General features: G+C 48.1%; 1 protein-coding gene across 1 annotated transcript in view; it reads left to right on the top strand.

The window, feature by feature from the left end:
- EZR (ezrin) overlaps positions 1 to 22,905 on the top strand; it is a 188,679-nt gene that overhangs the window by 128,360 nt on the left and 37,414 nt on the right. Inside the window, exons 5-6 of the mRNA XM_069607887.1 lie at positions 10,457 to 10,731; positions 19,127 to 19,210. Coding sequence (XP_069463988.1) covers positions 10,457 to 10,731; positions 19,127 to 19,210 — 359 coding nt within the window. The remainder of the gene's footprint in view (positions 1 to 10,456; positions 10,732 to 19,126; positions 19,211 to 22,905) is intronic.

Genomic DNA, 22,905 nt, shown 5'->3' with positions numbered 1-22,905 from the left:
CAGTACAAAATGGAGGGTTCATGGATGTAAAACACACCTGAATTCGAAGTTTGACAGAAGCACACAAGTGCAGTACAAAATAGAGGGTGCATGGATGTAAAACGCACATAAATTCGAATGTTAGCAGAAGCACACAAAGGCAGTACAAAATGGAGTGTGCATGGATGTAAAACACACCTAAATTCGTATTTGACCAGAAGCACACAAATGCAGTGCAAGGTGGATGTTTTTTGTTGTTGAGGGAATTAAGGAAACAGTCGTTAGCATACAGTAAGAGACACAGGAAGATGCATACATCAATTGGGGGTGAGATTAGAATTTGCATATAGGCGGTTAGGCAGAGGATGTAGGCAACGGTCAGAAAGTCAGAGTGACCAGGGAGGTGTGTAGTCCTGGACAAGTGCGCTGTGATGCTTACCGGAGTAACAGAAACCAGGTTTTTCGGTCTCCTTCCAGCTCTAGACAGTCCAGAGAGGGGGTCAAGGGTCTTATGTTTGGGCCTTATGGAGGAGTGCTGGTACTCTTTCCTCACTTGTGTCTGATCAACATTACATCCTCCTCTTAAATCTGACATGCATGGGGTGATTTTCAATGACCTGGATTATTAAACACATATGTAATAAATGTGTAAAAGGTGTGCACAAGTTTTTTATGATCTGGGTTATTTTCAATGTTTTGTATTGCAGAGCGGAATAACTGTTTTGCATGGAAAACCCCAACTTTTAGCACTGTCACATTTCCTTAGAATCCATGTGCACACACCCCAAAATGCAAGTACATGGCATGGGGCTTTTACAGATAGGCGTTGAAGAGGGTGTACAAGTCACAGATAAAGGTCTGTCCAGATTTTGGTGCTGTGGCCGCTCGTCAGAAACTATTCAGAAATTGCACAGAGGACAGCATCCACATGAATGTCAATGAATGTGGTTTCCTCTTGTAATAATTGAGGGACTGAAAAATGGCCCCTTTTGTCTACAATACCTATTCCCCAAGCCTAGGAAGTTGGGATACATAAAAGTGACCCATTTTTGTTTTACACACACACACACATGCGCGCGTTTGTATTGGACCCTGGCTGCAGAGCACGACTGATTTTGGAAGGAAATATGCATCTTGTAAAGTGATACTGAAAACAGCATCCACCAACTGGAAGAGGAATCTTGGAAGTCAACTGCACAATGGGATCCCCTCTCTCTCTCTATCCAACCCACTAGCAACGTGCCCTGCCCTGCCCTCAGGCTGCAGGCAGCACCTGTGCATATGGAGAAACACAAATAGTGCTGAGCAACAGCTGTAAATACCCCTCAGACTGGCAAATGCCTAAGACATGAATGTGGGTAGGTCCTTCAGCAATGGAAGGAAGGCTTGACTGCAGTCCGCGATTCCTCAACATCTCTCTCTGATTTTCAAATTGCTCAAAGCAACTCATTGGCCCTCATTACGACCCTGGCGGAAAGGGGAAAACGATGGCGGAAATGCAATACAGCCATCGAATAGCGCTCGGTGCGACTATGACCCGTCACCGCAAAGTACGAAGCCATTAGCGACACCGTAGTGAACGCCAACGCTAACTGCACTAAGCACGCGCGCGCGCGCCATGCCAAACCGCAAACACCACCATGGTGCAACGGTACGCCAATTCCGACCCTAGCGGACATGTACCTAACGCCATCAGGCATGGCGGAATGGACCATTCCGCCATGGCGAGAAGTACGGCATCGCGAATCAACCGTAAACGGCCCCACTGAGTGCCTGTACACCGCTCCCTGCCCACAAAGTACAACTCCCTGTAGGTGCAATGAAGTCACAATGCAACCATTGAAATGTACAAAGCACCCATGCATGCCAACGAACAAAAGCAACACAAGAGGGGCCAATGGGAGCTGCAGGGCACAGATGGCACGAATACAGAAGCCATCCCAATGGACATGACCACAGTCCCCCACCAAGAAACGCACGCAAACACAGGCACCTGTGACCAGCAACATTCCGAAAATCACATCATTCCACCAGTCCACCTGGCTGACCGCCATCTGTCACACAAAACCCAATCCCCCGCCCCTGAGCATGACAACATCCAAACTGTCATATAGGCAGCCCCCATCCCTGACCTCACGGGCTCAGTAGGCAAACGCGCCCAGCACAGTACCACGCAACTAAACCCCGAAGCAGGAACCCAATGCAGATCTCCTCACAATACATCGCCCCACAAATAGGCACATGCCACATCACTTGCAAAGAAAAACGCTACACGGGCCAAATCAGAATAGAAATTTAATGCACAACAAAATCACCAAGCCCATACAGCCATCAGGCCATGAACTCCAAAACACATTTCACCATTGTGGGCTGCATCCGCAAGAAATGACCAGCCACTACTTGTGTGACGCCCTGTCCCATCATGGTACACAGAGCCACAATCACGTACGAAAAGGCAAAAAGGAAGCGCACACAACCGCAGGGCCGTCCCAATGGGGAGGCACTAGTCCAGCTGAAAGGCCGAAATGTTGCTCCGAGCCACCAGTACTGCGTAAGGGCATGTGGGCCACTGGCGATCGTCCCATAAGATCGTAATGCTGCTCCACCGATTAACACGAAGCAGCAGGTGTCGGGAGTAAAATCCATCTGCAGGAGTGGCATACAGATGGCAGTGGCAAAAGGGGAGGAGATACCTGTCAACCAAAAGAAAAGAACAAGAACAGAATGGCCATCAGAACTACATTCGAACAACTCACTTCAATGAGCACACGAAATCCACAGCCATATGCATGCTAGCCCACTCCAAAGGATCATCACCACCCCAAAGCCACTTGCGACTCATAACCATCTATACCTAGGTGTAAACACCATCACGAACGAGTGTACCTGTGCATGCGTCTGCCAAAACAGAATCCATCAGATGGGAATGTTAACGTGCATGGACACAAGTGTCTGAGGGCGCGTCGAGACAGGGAGGGCTCAACAAGGCCAGATAGACGATGGTCCCACTATGGCAGCCCTGCATCACATAGCGTAGGGGAGGCGGATAGATCCCAAGAAGCCCTGTACATGGCAAACTCTGCATCAAATCACCTGCCCATGCATCCATTCATCATTCCCTCATCCCGGGATCAAAACGCCTGAATAATTACTCACATGACATTAGAAACGTCCATTGAGTCTGTGCGTAATGCAGCCTGCTGAATCCACAGTGCCCCAGCCCGTAAATCCAGTGTTGTGAAGTAACATGTATTTGGGAATGGCCGGCCTCATCGCCCACGTAGCTATTGCGCATCCCAAACTATTCATATCAATCATTGCTCCCTCGCCATGGGCCCTGTCTCAAGGACATAGAACAATAGAACGTTATATTTGCAGTCAGACCTGTGGGCATCTCCTCGCCGCTAGCTGGAAACCGAAAGCGCCGCCCTTCGAATTCCTCATTTGCAACATCACGTCGAAAAGGCATCTGTGGCCGTTTGAAATCACTAATTATTCCATCGAGTGCGGCTGTGTGTGAAAATGGCAACTGCCTTCACCCACAAATGGGACGCCCCGCCCGTCGTTGCAACTCGGTACAGTGATGCATGAGGGCCCACCGTTACTCGAGTACTACGTTCCACTGACCCTTCACAAGTCCGTTCGCGACTGCACAGATAGTATTGGAAACAATGGGACCACAGCAGAATGAACATATCAACCAATCTTACACGCCCATCGGGTACAAATACATGATTGCAATAGCAAGATACCATTCCCCGATTTGCAGCGTTGTGCGCGGGACGTGCTCGGCCAAAGGGGAGAGCAGTTTGCACAGGTGGAATCAATCACCACAGGTGGAGGCCATACAGCCTGAAAACACATAAATTGCACAGCCAGTCTCCTCCCACAACCACAGCGAAATGCTACCGGCAGGACTCGCGATGTTGGCCCTGGGGGACCTGATAGCACTGCAAGTGCTCCGACTCCAAGAAGAAGACGAACAACAACTACAACCAGCCGCACGGAGGAGACGCAGGAGGAGGAGGAGGCCAAGGCAGGGCCAGCAAGGCCCAGCAGCACAGCCACTACCACCACGCAGGCAGCCCGCAATCCCACGCCTCCGAGCACATCCGTTCAACCTCACTGATGAGCAGATCCACACCCTCTATCGTCTGGACCGGGACACCATAGCCGCCATTGTGGACATGACACAGGCTGACCTAGTCAGCATGATAGATAGCCCAACCGCCATCCCACCCCTACTGAAGGTGGTGTCTGTACTCCACTTCCTGGCCACAGGCACCTACCAGCACACAGTCGGACAGTTGCATGGCATTTCTCAGCCACTGTTCTCACGGACACTATTCCAAGTGCTCGATGCCCTCCTGCAGCACGCAGACGACTACATCTCCCTACCACGCTCGGAGCAGGAAATAACCAACACAAAAGTGGGATTCCATGCACTTGCCGGCATACCGGGTTGCATTGGTGCCATCGACTGCACCCATGTTGAATTGGTCGTGCCACATGCCATGGAGGCCCAGTACCGCAACCGAAAACAATTTCATTCCCTGAATGTACAAATGGTGTGTGACTCCAACAGGATCTTTACGCATTGTTGTGCCCGATTCCCTGGATCAACCCATGATTCCATGGTCTTGAGGAACTCTACCATACCACGCTACATGGAGCGACACGCAGGGAACAGATCCTGGCTACTCGGTGAGTCTCATTGCATGCATGATGATGTGGGGTATGTGATTTGGCAATGTACTGGCAGGAAGGGGGGGGGTGTGCGTACGTATCAATGGCATCCCACATCCTACGTTTCTCGTCCACATACAGGTGATGCTGGATATCCACTGAAGAGATGGCTCCTCACACCAGTCCGGAACCCACGGGACCAGCATGAGGAGGACTACAACCATGCCCACTCACGTACCCGTGTAGTCATTGAGCAGGCATTCGGCCTACTGAAGGGCCGTTTCCGCTGCCTCAGCAGGTCTGGCGGGGCACTCCTGTACCGCCATGAGAAGGTTGCAAAGATGGTGATGGCATGTGTCATGCTCCACAACATGTGCGTACGTAGAAATGTGCCCATGCCCCCTGACGCAGAACTGCAAGCACCGGATGATGGTCATGATGAGGGTGGGGATGTGGCAGCACCTCAAGGAGTCTGCGAGGCACCGGAGGCCCGTGACATCCGTCAGCATCTCATTGATGTATGCTTCTAGCACTCATGCCTGGTGGCTGATACATGGACACGGGACACGTGGCACTGTGTGTGTCTGGAACATGCACAAAATGGACTGTACGCCTATGATGGCCTAGTACACAAAGATCAATGTCCACACATCTCATTGGTTGATCGTGCACTGTTTATGGCATATGTGATATCATGTTGTACACCCTATCGACCCGCCACCCAAGTGAGCCCAACACACCCCCTCCACCCTCCTACCTCCCCCCCGAACACCAGTGTTCAAAGATGCTCATTGTCAGTGGGCTGTCGCTATTGCATGCCCCCTCTGCGGGTATCAGGGGCACCCCTGCCTGTGGAGCGCCGGGTCCTCCCAGATCTACGTTGGGGGCTGCCCTGGACGGAACTTGCAACGGATGATGTGTCTGCCTGCTCACGTCCATGCATGTCCCTAAGGGTTTGCGAGAGCTCAGTGAGCACACGGCGCACTGCGGCAAGTTCGGCACATACGTCTTTGGACGTCGCATGCAGTTCCCCCCTCAGGCTCTCGGTGCTTCTCTCAATTTGTGACCTTAGCGTCTCTGTGCCTCTCTCCATTTCTGCCCTAAGTGTCTCAGTTGATGTTTCTATGTCTGCCTTGGTGCCCCCACATTCATCGGCATGGTCCTTGAGGAGTGTGGCCAGTTGCTGCTGTTGTTCGATCAACTGGTCGAGGGACTGTTGCCTCTGCTGGGCCATGGCCATTTGCGGGGGTGTCGCAGAGGGGCTGTTGACCTCATGTTGCCTTCCCACAGGGCTTGGGGGGGATGGCCAGTCGTCGTCTTGTGGGTGCCCCTGCGTGGTATCCTCATGTTGTACGGGATGGGACAGACAGGGGGATTGGGACAGGTCATGGATGGATCTGACTTCGGCATCCCCGTTTTCTGTGTCCGAGCATGCTGCCATCAATGGGGTGTCACCTATGGTGCTGCTGCCACCAGAGGCAGTGCCTTCTGTGGCATCCATTGGGGGGACCTGTGGTGGTGGTGTTGTGGGCATGCTGGCTGCTGGGGTGCCTGTTGATGTTCCCTCCTGTGTGCTGCCACCTGATTTGTGCTGCTGCCGTGTCTTGATGCGTGCAGCTGAGGTGGAGGGTCTCTGGCCATTGGTCTTGGCCCTCTTTGCAGGTGTGCTGGTAGGGGTGTCCTGTTGCTCGTCGTTTGGATCGGACCCTGTGGTGGAGTAAAGGAGAGCGAGGGTTATTGATGGGTCTGTGGGAATTGGAATGGCATTGTATCACATGCTTTGGGGTGGTACCTGAGGGTGTTTTGGGTCGGGGCTTTGGAGGTGCATTGATTTGTGTGTGGAGTGAGGGTGCAGTTGTTTGGCAGCCTGCAGTTAGGGTGTGCCTGCTGCACGTGTAGTGCGTGTTTTAGGGGTTTTTAATTATTTATGTATTTATTGTGGTTTTTAACGTGCGCTATCAGGCCGATGTGTGTGGACGTTCTCCTGGACATGTGTTTCTGTTGCACTATGTGGACGCATGGTACTTCACATGGATGGACTGTGTGGATTGTTTTATCTGGCCCACCTACCTGAATCTTCGGATGTCTGCACTCCTTTCTCCATCCCTCCGACTCCCTCAATGCTCTCCATTCCGATGGTGGAGGCACAGATTTCTTCCCAGGGGGTCAACTTGATGGGTGATTCAGGACCTCCCCCGGTGGCTGTGGCAATGTTGCGGTTGGCAGAGAGTATGCTGCGGACGCGTATCCGCAGGTCGTCCCATCGCTTGCGGCATTGCTGTGGGGTGCGGGGTGCGGTCCCCACCGCACTTACCCGCTGTGCCACCAGAGCCCATATGGCCTTCTTGTTTGCAAGTGCCGTCCTGGTCATTTGCGTGGAGAAGACCACGGCAGCATTCTCCTGGAGGGTCTCTGTTAGCACGGTGAGTTCCTCACGGGAGAAGTGGACCTGCCGCTTGCGGTCGCACGCTTTCTTCGCTGCTTTTCCCTTTTTTCTTGGTTTCGCTAGGGTGGTTGACGGGGTGGGGTGTGTCTCAGGGTAGTGTTTTTAGTGGTTGTGTGGTTTTAGTGTATTTATAGGTGTACGCCGGGATGTTTCCCGTTCCGGGCCCGTGTTTTAACTTCCGTTTCCGTATATTTCCGGCCACCGTACTTTACGGTAGGCGCACACTGCGGTGACCGCTAAGAGGGGTGGCGGTATTGCACCTGGGGCGCCGTACGGCGGCGGTGTGGGCCGTTTTGGGGTCTTTTCCGCCATCGCGGACTTTGCACTTCCGCCATGCCGTGGTGCTCGTGCCCGATGGGTCGGAATGGGCCGCACTTTGCTCCTTCATGCAATGGCGGAAACGCTATTTACGCTGTGGCGCTCCGGTCAGTCGATTTCCGCAAGGGTCGTAATGAGGGCCATTGTGTCCAGAGTTTTAAAATGGAGCAATTCACTTCAACGACACCATCTAATTCGCACTGGTTGGGTGCTGCCAATATTTTGCTGAAGTTACCCTCACTTGTGTTTGCTTCCTGAGTGGCAAGAGGCAATGGCAGCGCACCCTCTAATCCAATCAGTAGGCATTTACTCCTTTTTTGAGTTCTATTTTTTTTAGTGGTGGGCAGCATTTATATTTTCCAAAAGGCCAATCTTGCATAACTTAGCATAAACATGTGTTCTTTCCACCCTTTTCAGCTTCCGAAGCATTTGCTAACCTCCAGTCAGCCTTTAACCATAACCTTCTGAAACGTGGTTTACGCCGGAGCTCAGAGCTCTCTGGCTTCTTCACAGGCAGGTGGAACGCATGTGGCTTATTTCTTACTGCCCTCTGGCTCTCCTGTCACTTTGTAAAGCCTCTGCTGTCTACCAGAGGCCCGTTATCGATACTAAGTGTCCTCACTACACCTCACGGGTTGAACGGGCAGTACATTTGCCTCGTGAACTCTTTAAATTGGTTAAGTAGCGTTCATCAGCCAGTTCTGTTCTGCCATCTCAAGAACTGTGCAACAACCTTTCTTTTTTCAGGATAAAATCGTGGTGTTCCGTCGGAAGATCTCTAACTTAGGCGCACCACTCACCAGATCGGCCCCCTTCATAAATTCCCCTGCTCCTGTCCTGGTTTGCCATTCTTAAAGAGGTCATTCCTTCTATTTCTTCTCCCCTGACCTTGGCAGTCAACACGTCCTACTCCTGTAGCCTGGTTCCGTCGATTTGTAAGCACGCTTTGATTATTCCTTTACTCAAGAAACCATACCCGGACCCTCTGCTTCTTTCAAAATTTTGCCCCATCTTCGGATATTCCTTTCCCACAAAACGTCTGGAGTCTCGGTTTAACCCTTTGCTGCGTTCCTTTCTTGACGACTCTAGGTTCCTCAATTCGTTTCAGTCTGTCTTACGACCCAGTCGGGGCACCGAGTCCGTGTTGGTTTCTGCTGTAGACAAGCTGGCCCAGATCGCTGATCTAAGTAGTGTTGGTGCACTGATATTATTAGATCTCTCTGCTGCATTTGACACAGTCGCCTACACTATCTTTGTCGACAGGCTTGCCTCAGCTGGCATTGCAGGCTCGTTCCTCAACTGGTTTTGCTCCTTCCTTTCTGACCGCTCACAGTCTCGTTTCCTCTCTCATTTTATGTCATCTGCTATACCTATCACATGCAGTGCACCTCAGGGTTCTGCTCTTCCCCTCTTCTCTTCAATGTTTATATATAGCCTTTAGTCAAACTGATTCACTCGTTTGGGTTTTGGTGTAACTCTTATGCAAATGACGCTCAGATTCCGGTGTGCCTTGACCTCTCCCTTCCTTCCACTGCTTACGTGTACCGTTGATGCCTGCTGAAGGTCCATACTCGGATGTCCAGCAATTGGCTTTGTCTTAATGGCGATAAAACTGAGATTCTTTAGATGGGGTCGGCCGCGGATGCTCCACTTTGGTCTGCTGATTTTTGGACATCAGAGTTGGGCTACTTGCCTGTCTCCAGCTTGGTTGTTAAGGACCTGTGAGTGAAGCTTTCTGCTTCACTATGCATGGAGGCACAGGTGAGTGCCGTCTGCCGGGCCTTCCACTTTAAACTTTGAACCATCTACCATTTTTTACCATACCTGCCCCTCCACCTTCGCCCTTTGGTAGTCTCAGCCCTGACATCTGGGCTCGCGGGACTACTGAAACACACTCTATCTGGCACAACCAGCTTAACTTCGTCAACAGTTGTAGGTTCTGTGGAATGGTGCAGCCAGGGTGGCCTTGCGGGGCCTCTCGGTTTACTTTGGCCACCTTCCTCCAAGCCTCACTTCATTGGTTTCCAGTAGCCAAGTGGGTTAATTTGAAGGCCTGAGTATTTGCATGCAAAATGTTGCCCTTTTGTCCCTACTCGCTGCCTCTGCTCGTCGGCGGCGTGCTGTATATCCGTCCCTCTCTTTAAACGGACCTGTATTGGTGAGCACACCTTTTCCATTGCTACTGCATGGCTCTGGAACACTCTACCTTTGTCACTTTGAGTTATATGGGCTAACTTGGCCTTCCACCATTCTCTTAAATTTCTCCTCTTATAGTTCTTCTCTTTTTGTCCAACTGGCCTCCACAGTATTACCCAAATTGACCTTTTACAATTGATCTTTTGTCCTAATTAACCTAATTATAGTGGTCCTAATTGACCTTCTGCACAATTGAACCTTTATATTATTTTAGTTATTTTATATATGTATTGGGTTTGTTTTGGATTATAAATAATATAAGTGGATTAGGTGGGGAGTTGCGCGGGGTTCCCCCCCCCCATAAATGTCCTAATCGACCTTTTAAATTAGGTCAATTCTCCTGAGGTCAATTCTCCTGAGGTCAATTGTGAAAAGGTCAATTAGTATACAACAGTCTCCACAGCGCCAAGATGGCCTAGCTTGTGTATGTTGGGCTTAAGAAATGTTTTAAGATAACATAACATATCTTTTTCGTAACACCACCCCGCCGCAGACGGACGCGGAAACACCGGCACCATTACAGTAAGGACTTGGCATTCTTCCATGCAGGGCTGAATGTCCTATATAGGCAGTGTATGATGTTGTGAATGTGTATCCTGGCAATGCAATTTCTATCTCACACAGATTACAGACATTTTACAATTGGCATATTTGCAAGACCTCATGTTTAAAGTTAGATGAAAGCCCTTTTCAGAAGGCAGGCTAAGTTGTTTAAATAGCCTGCATCTGATCTTTTCTACTTAAGCTGTATGTTTACTGTTAAGGCCTCAAGCTGTGCCCTCCATTGTAGATGGCCTGCATCATGATACCTTTTTTTCCATTAATTTGCAGGTGTCCGCTCAAGAGGTCAGGAAGGAGAATCCCCTCCAGTTCAAGTTTCGGGCCAAGTTCTTCCCAGAGGATGTTTCGGAGGAGTTGATTCAGGACATCACCCAGAAACTGTTCTTCTTGCAGGTGAAGGATGGCATTCTCAGCGATGAGATCTACTGCCCTCCAGAAACAGCCGTTCTTCTGGGTTCCTATGCAGTGCAGGCCAAGTTTGGGGACTATGCTAAGGACGTACACAAACCTGGATACCTGAATTCAGAACGCCTTCTGCCGCAACGGTACACGCTTGCAGCCAGCTAGTTTGTTTTAAGACCTGCCATTTACAAGATGGAGGAAGCCAATATTGTGATTTCTATTTGTTTATAGTGTACACAACTTTCTCTGACCTCTTATGTCCCATTTTGTACATGGTTCTGGAATGGCGTTTCAGGGGTAAGGCATCTGTCATGTGCCCCCGTTCTGTACCTTGCCCTTCATTTGTAATACTTCTGCAAACTAGAATTGTGCCACTGATCCTTTTTCTCTGAGGTCCCCTGGGCTGGGAATTTCCATTGTGGGGCTTGCATGCATTTGATCCTAATTTTTGCAGACTACGGTATGAATACCCCTGACTGGGGCAGAGTACACTGAAAAGCCTTGGTACTCTAACACTACTAAAGATGTGATTTGACACCGTGAAAAAAACCTATTAGCATAACATAACAGTGTTTGACCATCTATGGCAGGGGTCTGTGGCCTTTGGCTCGCCAAATGTTTTGGACTTTCAACTCCCATGATTCCTCACCATTGGCTACACTGGCTAGGTCAGATGGAAGTTGTAGTTCAAAACATCTGGAGAGCCACAGGTTGCAGACCACGGATCTATGATATCTGCATAGGCTTCCTTGGACCCCTGCACCTTTTCTCACTTTATCTTATGGCCATATATCACTAGATGCTCTGTTGGGAACCGGATTTAGTATATTATAGAGAGATTAGATTAAATGATTTCCTCAAACCCAGAACTATTATTCATCATGGAAGAGGTTATTCGGATCAGGTACCACATGCAGCACCCAGTCTGACCCCAGCATCTGCTACTAGAAAGAAAGCCCCCTCTGAATTATAATTTAGACTCTTTTGAGGCATTAAGGCATTAAAAAGGCTTGGCTCCAGCCCTTATGCACCATAGCACATTTCGGAAGACCATTTCCATGGTAATGACTAGCTGTTTCTTTGCTGGGTGAATTAATTTAAGCATTTGGTGCTGGAGATCAGGGACAGGACTGGTCAACTGAAGTGCATAGTCACACCTCTGAGGAAACATTGGCTGCTAGCAGAGCTCTAGGTTGGCCCTAAGTCTATCCCCCGGGAAACCACAACATGAAGTATTTCAGACACGTGCTACTTCCATTAGATAGTAGGCCAATACCAGACTAGCGCTTCATTCTTCAATGAAGAAACGGTATGGATTCTTATTGAATCATTTTTAATGTCAGAAGTCATTGGGGTAGGAAAGTGGTGAGGAAAGGGAAGAAATACTCAGTGTTACGTCCTAAGTAAAAGGTCCCGCGCTGTCCATTCTGGCAGCTCATGCCTGTAGAAGGCCGCTCTATTGGTAAAGTCACTGGACATAATCTCAACCTAGTCTAGACTTCTCAGAAGCTCACTGCAGCTCCACTAACACGAAAAATGGATAGCATTGATCACATGGAGGAGCAATCTAGAAATGTACATCGATAAGTCGTGAGAGTAGATTGTTGTGTATCAGACACACCGTTTATGCTGCTTGGTTGAATAGGGAACACACTTGATTTGAGAACTACAAACCAAGTAAAATGCACACTGTCATAGCTACATTTACATGCAAATCCTTTGAGACTTCGCCATGCCTCACTCTCACAACTCTGTGCCAAGTTCCAAAGCATGTACTGCTAGCTTATTTGTGAACACAGCATCTGGGATTTGAAAACTTGCCACTCTTGTATCCCTTTTGATTAGAAGGTGTTCTCAGAGTTGGAAAATGGATTAGGGTCTGTGGGATTCCACGTGCAAATTCTGTACATTGGTCTTCAAAACCAACATGTTTGGTTTTAAAATACTGCACAGTTAGCCTATGAAATGTTGTTATTTTGTCCCCCAAATTGCTAGTGAGTGGCCACTAAAATATGTTGTCTTTGGCTCACGAAATGCTGTGTGAGAGACCTGCTGAGTGCTATGTCATTGGTGTCCACAATTCTATAGTATCATTAGTGCCAAATAAAGTATTTCCGAGTCCAAGCATACATTTGGCTCTCATGGCAAAGTGTGTACAGGAAACATGTTGAAATGATAACACTTTCACTTTCTAATGTGGACTTGCTCAGGATTCATAGTATCTGCTTTTTCAACCTTCATGGGCTCTGTCTAGTCCTCAGAATCACAGGGTTTTCTTATCTGTTGTTGGCTCTCTAATGAGATCTAGTCTCAAGCAACTTCTTCACTCAGTGCTTTACAGTCTAGATTTTCTTGTCCCAAGTTAGATTCACATGGATTCTTCTTTCCATTGTGTGAAAAAATACCTTCTTGGGTGGCATATAATAGGTCAGGGAGAGTCTGGAGTCCAAAAGAAGTTGCGCGCCAAGTGATTTGACCCTTGGCAGTACTATATGAGATCCACCGAGGATCTATCCAGACTAGCCAACACGATACCCCAGAGCCAGAACCAAAGGTTAGTTCTTCCAGAAGTACCACTACTCACATCTGCTGTATGAGTAACCACTTGGGGTTCGCTAGATTGAAGTCCGAGAGAGAATGCTGTAACAGAGGGCAGAGATAAACATGTCGGCAGACTTGGGTAATAACCACAAGAATAAAATAAGTGTAGCGGGTGCCAAGGCTGAAAACCTAGGGGCGAGGAAGTGCTGAGAGCCAGCAAAGGCAAAGAAACATGGGAAAATGGCCATCCAGTAGACGGGGAGAGAGAAAGGAAATTCCACGCATTGTGAGCAGGTGGGAAACCAGCACAAAGATCCAGAACATGCAGCAATGTGAATAGTCCCAGGGAGCCACCTAGCTGTCATGGCAGTTGTTGTGTCTGATTCTAAAATGGCCACTGCCCCCTGTAAACCCTCAGACTGTGAAGCACAAATCGCTGGTGAAAATAGAAAGATGCAGATGCACAACACGTGGGCGGATGTGAAAGTGGGAATGTAAACACTTGAAGGGGAGGTGGGCCCCAACTCCCCTGGCCAGAGTTAAGGAGGAGAGCATCTACCTAATCACAGACCTCACTGAGGCATGCAAGCTCATGGAGACAAATTAAAGGAAGCAGAAAAAGACCAACATTGAGGGGGTTAGGACATGTAAGGATGTCAAGAGATGAGGGCCAGGCAGAGCAAGGGTCTGAGGTAAAGTGTCTATATTCAGAGGTAATACTTTAAAGTGTTTGTTGAAGAAACGATGACAGGAACTAAAGTTAATATCCTAAACATAACAAGGAATAACTCCACAAAATAGAGTTAAGGAGGGGACAGCACAAAGTGGGGCTTGTCATGTGCTTCCTGCACCTTTGGGTGTTGGCTCCGATGAAAATGAAAAGTCTTGAACCTCAACATGAGAAGTTCTTGTTTGTCCAGGGACACCCAGTTTTGTAAAGAAAATAAAAGTCAAAAGGCCGTGGCCTTAACTAGTTTAAACCGACTCTTAAAAAATCCTTTAGCTTCCTTATGCTTTAACATATATATATTCCAAGTCTTGGAAAACATCAGGTTTCAGCAGACCTACTATATTAATGTCTAGCCCAAATCTATGATAAATCCCTAGGGTAATTTCATGGGTAATCCAATTCAGGTAGTTCTCACCGTTCTGAGCCGTTCAGACACTCAACTTCTACTCTTTCTTTCCGATCTACTCCTCGTTCTTCACAGGGTTCTTTTCCAGACTTCCTCAGTCTCTTGTCTTGGACTCAGTAATTGGCTTTCTCCTAGGAAAGGGGACACACTCCTTCCCCTAGTCATGAATTTGGGAAGTGGCCCCATTCACCCTAGCCATGGAACCACTTGTTTCTACCTATTTGGTTATTAAGATCAGAAGATCCCTTCCCCACTGTGGATCAGAATTAGAGAATTTCGCTATTGCTCTCTCTCGCTCTCTCGCTCTCTTTATCTCTCTCTTCAGCTTTCTCACTCTCTTTCGGTCTCTCTTTACCTCCCTCTCTCTCTCTGTCTGTCTCTCCGTCTCTCTCTCTCTCTCTCTCTTTCTATATATATGTAGATATAAATGGGTCCATGGTTGCTTCGGTGTTTCCTTCTCTCAGTGTTCAATTTCTTCTGGGGCTCCTTCCCTTACCCTGGGATTAGACAGTTACTCCCTTTTCGTTATCAGCCTTCATTCGCCTTCTATAGGCTGAAATGAGTATTTCTCCCCCTCAATCCTGGGTCCTTGTCGGACAGACGATATGGTTACCCACACTGCCAGGGGTTTCTCGTTCTTGAGCTGTGGACCTTGTCGACAGAACTCAATCCTCAGCCCTTCTGCCTTTTCCCTCAGAGTGTTAGAACCCTTTTGTAGGTTCCAGTTCCAAGTGGCAGAGTCTCTGCCTAGTGTCTGGCAGAGTTTCTGTCTACATCACCCCAGCAAGTAAGCTTCCTCTGTCCAAGTAGCAGTCTCCCTTTCCATTCAGGCAAGTAGCATGTATAGGTCCTCCCAGGTTGTGCCCTTTACTGGCATTCTCTACCCCCTTTTATACACCTGGGTCGACTGGGCGTCTGTTAGCTGTCCTTCGATTGACTCTTCTTTCAAGCAACATGTCTTGGACTATTGATTGGTCCCTTTTCCTTTAGTTCCCTTATTGGGTTCTTAGGTCATTATTAATAATTATTTTGTGCTATGTACATAGTAAAGTGCCCCTATTATTCTCACATGCCGCTTCCTTGGCTTTAAATATGCACTGCACCACCCTGGGATCTCTGGCATGAGCGTCTGCAGTGCTTTGGTGCTCTTCAGCTTTCTGTGTGCGGCGTTCACATCTGACCACTCAGTCCATGGCCGGCCTAGCATCTGTTCCCCCCCGACCCCTGGCATGCCAGTATGTGACCTTTCCTAACTGTTCAGCTTTAGGAATTAGTTTGCTCCACAAACTGACCCAATTGCTGACAGGGGCTCCTGGGATTTGGAGACCCTTAAGGACGCTTGCTCCCGGTTATGGCAATCTCAGTGTAGATAACAGAATGCCATATGACGGACGAAGTGTCAAGCCCAGGTAACCCTACTCCTCCCCCCCTCTGGGTGGCCCATAAGGCAGCTGCAAGACTATCCTGGTCTGCTGTGGCTCTGCCCCCTCAAAAAAGGATGGGAGTTCCTATAACTCAGTACTGACAGTTGCTAGGAGCATTTGCCCAGAAACTAGCCTAGGCCAGGAAACATTATGAAGACTGCAATACCTCCAACACTCTCTTCGGAAATATCTTTCTACTCGAGCTCTTTGCTCCTCCACCTTTAACTCCTTGAGGGTCAGGCGCTTTTTCAAGCAACGTGTTGGGGGCAGATCTCTCTCTTCGACTAGCGCCTCCCGCTGGAACAGCCTCCCTGCCTCTCTGAAACTTGAGCAGAACCATCTCTGGTTGTGAAGCATCTCAAGACTTTGCTCTTTGCTTCTGCCTTCTCTCTTCCTCTTACCTGCTGATCTCCTGTCTGATACTGCACTGGTCACCTGGCTACCCTCTAAACTTCGGGCCCAGGTCCCTGCCCACCCAGTTGCACAGCTGCACTGCCTCCTGGCAACCCTTGCACTTGGGTCTGTAGCTGCAACCCTACAGTCCCCTTACCTGCACTTATCTGACATTTGTTGTCTGTACATAACCCTTGCACTGCCACCTGCTGGCTGCACTACTTCTTTTTGATCCTGTGTCCTGCCCTTGCCCTTCCTCCCCTTCCCCGGGCACTTTCACCCTCCCCTCTCCACGGCACCTGCGCAATCTCAATGTCACTAGGCCTAGTAAGATCGTTGTCTTTGTCCTCCCTTTGTTTCCCCTCCCTTGCCTCGCCGCGCCTTGAAACACTTGTGTATAGGCGCGTTATAAATGTCATATCATATCAAGAGTGACCAGCCTGCCGGGGCGATAACCAAGATCCTGATTGGGTCCATAGGCCGCCAGAACCTGCGAAAAGGTACCAGCTTGCTGGGGGCTACAGGCCACACATTCTGGTAGGGTCCTGAGACCTCCCGAACGTGTGAAGGGGAAGTACAAGCCTGCTGAAGCTGTAGCCTGAGGCCTGAGAGGCACTGGTAAACTAGAGAAATCCTGGTAAACTAAAGAATCCAATCACAACCTATAGTGGGCTCAAGCACAAGAGGGTGGTCGATGAATGGGGGGTGAGAATGCTGATCGTCTGCTGGATGGCATTCCGGCTGGTAGGATATGTTGCGCCTACATCTATAGAGCTGCTGAGGACGCCTACAGAACAGAAGCCAAGAGCATTTTATATTTTGGGATACAATAATGTTAAATTGACCCAAATTGCCAAACCTTTGGCCCAGAGTCTTTATGAGTATGGTTTAATAGATGCTTTCAGTTTGGCCTGAAATATATAACTAGATGACAAAATACCTGTGTTCAAAGCCTGTTCTCCATCTAGCACTGGCACCCTTCATCTTGTTTTTTTAAGGTGTCCATTTATTGCCAAAATGTTGTACATTTGGTCATGCAAATGCCACAAATCAGTCTACAAAAGCTGTCAATCAGACCCCAAAATGATACGGCCCCCAAAATTCTGGTCAAATGGAGCATGAATCTGGACTTAAATACCAGCCAATGATGCACTCTTCTTTCCCGCCAAAACGACATGGTCTTCCTTGGACCAAGGCCTAAGAAATGCTGATCTTTCAATAACTCCCAGAACACCCTGAGTTCCCTGATCCCCTCATCACACAGCACCCGTTTCCCAGTACATCGAACCCCTTAACAGCTGCTTAGGGACCCTTGTTGTCTTCTGTCCAGAAGTATTGATCTTGCCTGCACTCCCTTCAAGCCCCTACAAGGATCCTCCTGTCGTTCATTGGCAGATGTTCCTGCCTGGAGGCGTTTGGTGGGCTGAGTGGCTGTGAAGACCACTTCTCGGGGAAGCAATGCTTGCACAGATCCTCTCACAGCAGCTGTCAATCTGAGTACATGTGCCCAACCCCCAATGGGTCTTCATGGATGCGCAATCGAAGACGGGAGATTCGGGGGAATGTGGGTACTGGAGGTCATGGTAGGGAGAGGATGGAATATACCGAACAACGGCCATTCAACAATGATTTCATTTAATGGGGGTCTATGAAGCCCTATACCCAACGGCAGGTTTGGGTGCCAGAGGATGTTGAGGGTTCCTCGTGAGGCACTGCTCAATGACACGTCACTGCTTTGTGGGCAGCAGAGGTTGCCTCTCATGATCTGGAAGGTAGAAGGATCCCGGGCCGTGGCGGGGTGACCTGAAAGGAAACCTAGTTATCAAAGCAGAGCATTGGTCTACATTTGGTCTACAAACCCCATCAAGTGTGGGTCATGTTGCTATTCTAATTTGCTTTGTCATGTTTAAATCATTTTCCTTCAACTTCACGGTCTGTTGCTTCGGTTTGGGAATCTGGTGATTAGCGCCCGATCCTCTTGCTGTTGTCCCATTGCTTGTGTTTATAATTTAACAGGCAGGTTAGAGACGCTGGAAGAAATCACTAAACAGACGCTTTATAAATCACTGATGCAGGAATGCAGAAAATGATTGCAAAAAGTTTGCAAAACTGCTTAATTTGCATGCTGAAAAAAATCCAGACACTAACTGGGAAGTTTAATCTGTAATGGGGTCCTCCATTGTGTGCATATAATATGGATGTGTGATGTCCCTACGCGAACTTGGGAGACCTATGGCCATCACGACAGATGTCTGGCAGCTTTTTCCACCAATCGGAAGGCTCATTGGATATACCGCTCATATAGATGACTATGATGTGTATTGGCTACTGCAACCAAGGGGTTCTATGTGATTAGACCTCTTTTTAAAGGTCTCAAGAGAAAAAGACCTATTTACTTTTGATCGGAAAACCTCCATTGTAAAGGTCCTTTTCTCTTGAGACCTTTGAAATGCAGTTTCCCTTTTTTAAATATTAGGGGGATGACACCCTCCGAACACCCCATTGTTCTTTCCCACCCCCCACGACTCCCAAGCCCACTTCTCCAAACCAAAACACATACATACACAAAACACACACAGCAACACACATGCACCCACGAACCCCAAACACTCAGCCACAGCCCCTACTCTCCCAAACCAAAACACATACATACCCACAAACACACACACCAATACACACGCACCCACACATTTACCCGTTCTCCTGGTCCTGCGCTTACGGATCCCAACCTTCCTGTCAGCCCCTGCGCGCACTCGTGTGCAGCAGGGGCGTGACAGTTCGATTTAGAAAGACCGCTCCATGCGGTCACAGAGCGGCCTTTCTAAATAGGTCTTTTAGTGAAACAATCTTTTTAAAAAGATCGTCCCTGAGGACCAACCAAGGGGCTGGTGTGTTAGTGGTGATTCTTACTGTCTCACATGAGTCTTCCCCATGATAGGCAATCGAAGGTCGCCACTGAAAAGTAATGCACCAGAGTAAATGCAATGGAAGGTGAAGTGGAGCTGGGTGATCCTCATGTGTTTTCTTGCCTTTTCTTGTTTCAGAGTTTTGGACCAGCACAAGCTTTCCAGAGAGCAGTGGGAAGAGCGGATCGAGGTGTGGCATACAGAGCATCGCGGAATGCTCAAGTGAGTGTGGCGGGGCTTCACTTATTTATTTATTTGAACTTTTATAACGCGCCACACACCCATAGGTCTCAGGGCGCACATAAAAAAACAGACAAACAACTGGGTCAGAAGGAGAGCAGAGAGGAGAGGTTCAGTTATGCAAGGTTGAAAAGGTGAGTCTTAACTTTTTTCTTGAAATCCGACAGAGAAATGATCTTTCTCAGGTCGGGAGGGATTGCATTCCATGCCAAGGGGGTCTGGCCATTGAAGGAGGTACGGCCGAACCCTATCAGTTTGAATTTAGGTTGTTGGAGGCTAGCCTGATCATCTGATCGAAGGTCATTGGTATTGTTGCGTCAATTTCTTTATCAGGAAACACTGCAGATTGATGCCAATGTAATCAATTGGAAGCAAATGGTATTTCATAAAGTGACTGCATGCTTTCTTTATTATAGGTTTCATTGGTCTGGTTATGCTTTGGGGTGTCATTCAAAGGCCATGTGTGGCAGCCTATGTTGAAAAATACTCTAGCTACCGGAGTGAACTTATAAACATTGTGCGGTCACACGAAGAAAAGGTTACAATATAGCTCTCAAAGTTAGCAGCCGCCATGAAGTGCAAGTAAAACAGCAACACATGCAGTTGTGTTCCAGGCACTGGGGCAATGCTCCCCTGCAACTATAGAGTTGCTTTGTATGGTTGGTGAAGCGCAAGCTAATCCACTGTTGTAATTGCCCCAAAGGGCAACCAAGGGAACAGTGCAATCGCGTCATGAGTCGGTCTCCACACACCATAAGACTCCAAACCCCACCCAGGAGCGTCAAAGAAGCCTCGGCAAGGGCAGCCGCAGCACATGCAATGCAGCTAACAAATAATGGAGGTGCCGCTGCCCCCATTTTATTCTCCGTCACTTACACGTTTGGCAGGATTTTTATTTATTATTTGTTTGTGAATATGGGAGGCAGGAATCCTATTTCACGTTTTCCCTCTTCTACGCCCCATGTCCTGCTCTTCCAGAGCGTATATTGTTGGTGTCAGGTTTTTTCTGTTCGCTGTTCGGTGCAGGACAGCGCACAACCAATGCTTATTCCATCGCACTCCGCGCCACCTATTCTAATGCTACAGCCTCGTCTTCTTTCCAGCGGCCCAGCCGCATCTCCTCCTATCAGCGCCTGCCCTTTTCCAGCTGTGTTAATGCAGTTCCTCCCCACGCCCCTTGATTGCGCCTAGTCTTCCTTTCACTGGAGGGCACCTCACACCCGCCGTTCATGAAGTGCTGGACCCCTTTCTCCATTCCTTTCAGCACATTGAGTACTGGGTCTTGCCCACTTCCTATGGTGGCAGGGTCTCACCCCAACTTTCTTGATGTGAGGTCATGCTCACTGGCTTTCCTTGGAGGAGGGTCTTCCCGGCACTTTTTTGACATTAAGGCAGGGCCACTTTCTGTCCATGGCCATTTCATTCCTCTTGTAGAGGGTATCCCCAACACGTTATTGACTTTAAGACCGAGCGTCAGTAAGGTAACTCTGGACTGGGGTTGGTTCTGTGGGATTTTTGGGTACAGATCCAAGAACTAATTTAACCCTGCAAAAAAGGGTTGCTGAATGTTGACAGATAAGAACCTCTTATGTGTATGAAAACACTGATGCTCCTTGCTGGTGCATGGCATTCAAAACCATGTGCCCGACACATGGGCACTGAAATATGTCATCACATGGTGATTGTTGGATTGTGAAACATCCAACAAATTTGGATACTTAATAAGTGAATAAGTGCCCAAATAACAGAGATATTCGATGACCTTGGCGTGCAAGATGAAAGGGGACCTTTTTGATAGCATATCTTCTGCATGTGTTGGGACTACTGGCAGACTACCAAGATTCCCTGTTTTATTGTACCCATTTGATCAGTCTCAAACTTTGGAGAATCGAGATTGGGGGGGGGGGGTCTCCAAATGACGTAATTGAATGGCGACTATGTCAAAGAAACATTCTTTTTTTTAAACTATATTTTTTATAGCAATATAGACTGAGGGAGGCCTCATTATTGTGTGATAATTACCCCTCCGGAGGTCCATAAGGCTATTAGCACATAGTGGTAATATCAATATCGGTTTTGAAGTCGTGATGTTCAAGTGCACGTATTAGTTTAAAATGTGTTAGTAAATGTGATTTTCATTTTGTGATATTTAAACAACAGAAGGCTGGATTTTTTCGACATTGACATAGAAAACACAGCTTACGTGTGATTGATCTAGAAATGGTGGGAAAATGTTGGAGTTATTTGATCCCTTTGTCTTATTTCTCTATCTGTTTCTGATGTCAGAATGTTTGGAATGCAGTCAATATACCTAATTATCGACTGAATTCCAAGTATTCTGATTGGTTAGACAGGTCAGTGATTATTTCACTGTGCTTATATGGCTTTATAGACTCAGGGAGCGGTCATTATCATGAGATAATGGCCCGCTCACAAGTTACGGCCCAAGGCAAAGCAGAAGGCCATAAGTTGGAAAAAGGGGCATGATTCCAAGTGATGATTCCCCCTCCCGAGGACTAAAGGGCTATTAGCACATAGTGCTAGCAGCATTAAAGGTGTTGGTGCTGTGGTGGTGCAGTGAAACATTCAAATGTAATAATGAGTACACAAAATGTGTAAATTAAAAGTAGTTTCATTGTGTAATATTGAAATAACTAGGTTGACTTTTATATGGTAAGTATTTTTATTGTAAACTTTGTTGAAATGGAACAGTCAGGAAGACTCCCCAATCCCCTTTTGAATACTCCCCTTTGAACTCCTGTGCGGGGAGAAACCAGGGACGTCCTTGATGTGCTAAGAGTGACTTGGGAACAAAGGGAGGAAGCCGCGTTACCCATAGCCCAAGCTGCACACAACATGAAAACAAGCATGCAGGCTGTAAGTGGCCTCGTTAGCCAGCACCATACAAGAGCACAGGGACACCAGAAGGCCAGACCAGTGGCAGGATCTTTTTCGGGAGGAGATCAAGTATTGGTCCTCCTCCCCACTTCTGATAATAAGCTGGCCTCTAGATGGTATGGCCCTTACAAGGTACACGAACAGAAGAGGCAAGTTCCTCATTTCCTAACCTGACGGGCGGCAGAAAACACAGGTCTATCATGTGAATCTCCTTAGGATCTGGAGAGCCGACCCAGTCTGGCAAAGCACCATCGCAATGGCGACCCCGTTGGTTGAGTAGGAATCTGGTGTCAGCCTTATCCCCAAGAATCATACTACCAGCAGAACACAGATCTCCAAGACCTGCTTAATCAGTTTCCAGAAGTGTTCTCTGAAGAATCAGGAAGGGTTAGAAATTGTTTGCACCATATTGGGACTCCTCATGGGCAAACTTTTTCGCATCCCTGAGGCATGCAGAAAAATAGAAAAATCATAGAGGAGGAAACCATTAAGATGCTAAAAACGGCGAGTCCCTGCATTGTCCTCCCCAATTGTGATGGTTGCTAAACCAGACGGTTCTTGGTAGTGTTGTATAGATTTTCAAAGACTTAACTCCATCTTGGTCCTCAATAATGAACCAATGCCATGAATCGATGGACTGATAGAAAGATTGGGCACATCAGCACCCTAGAGCTTACAAAAGAGAATTTGCTGGTCCCCCAAACCCTTCTGATAAAGAATAAAAAAGCCCTTTGCACACCTCAGGGGTTGTTTCAGTTTACCATTCTTCCTTTTGGCCT

The sequence above is a fragment of the Ambystoma mexicanum genome, chromosome 4q (assembly GCF_040938575.1).
Source record: "Ambystoma mexicanum isolate Mex_15411 chromosome 4q, UKY_AmexF1_1, whole genome shotgun sequence".
Classification (NCBI taxonomy): domain Eukaryota; kingdom Metazoa; phylum Chordata; class Amphibia; order Caudata; family Ambystomatidae; genus Ambystoma; species Ambystoma mexicanum.
Note: the sequence above shows the minus strand (reverse complement) of the source record. Positions and strands in the feature narration are given on the sequence as shown.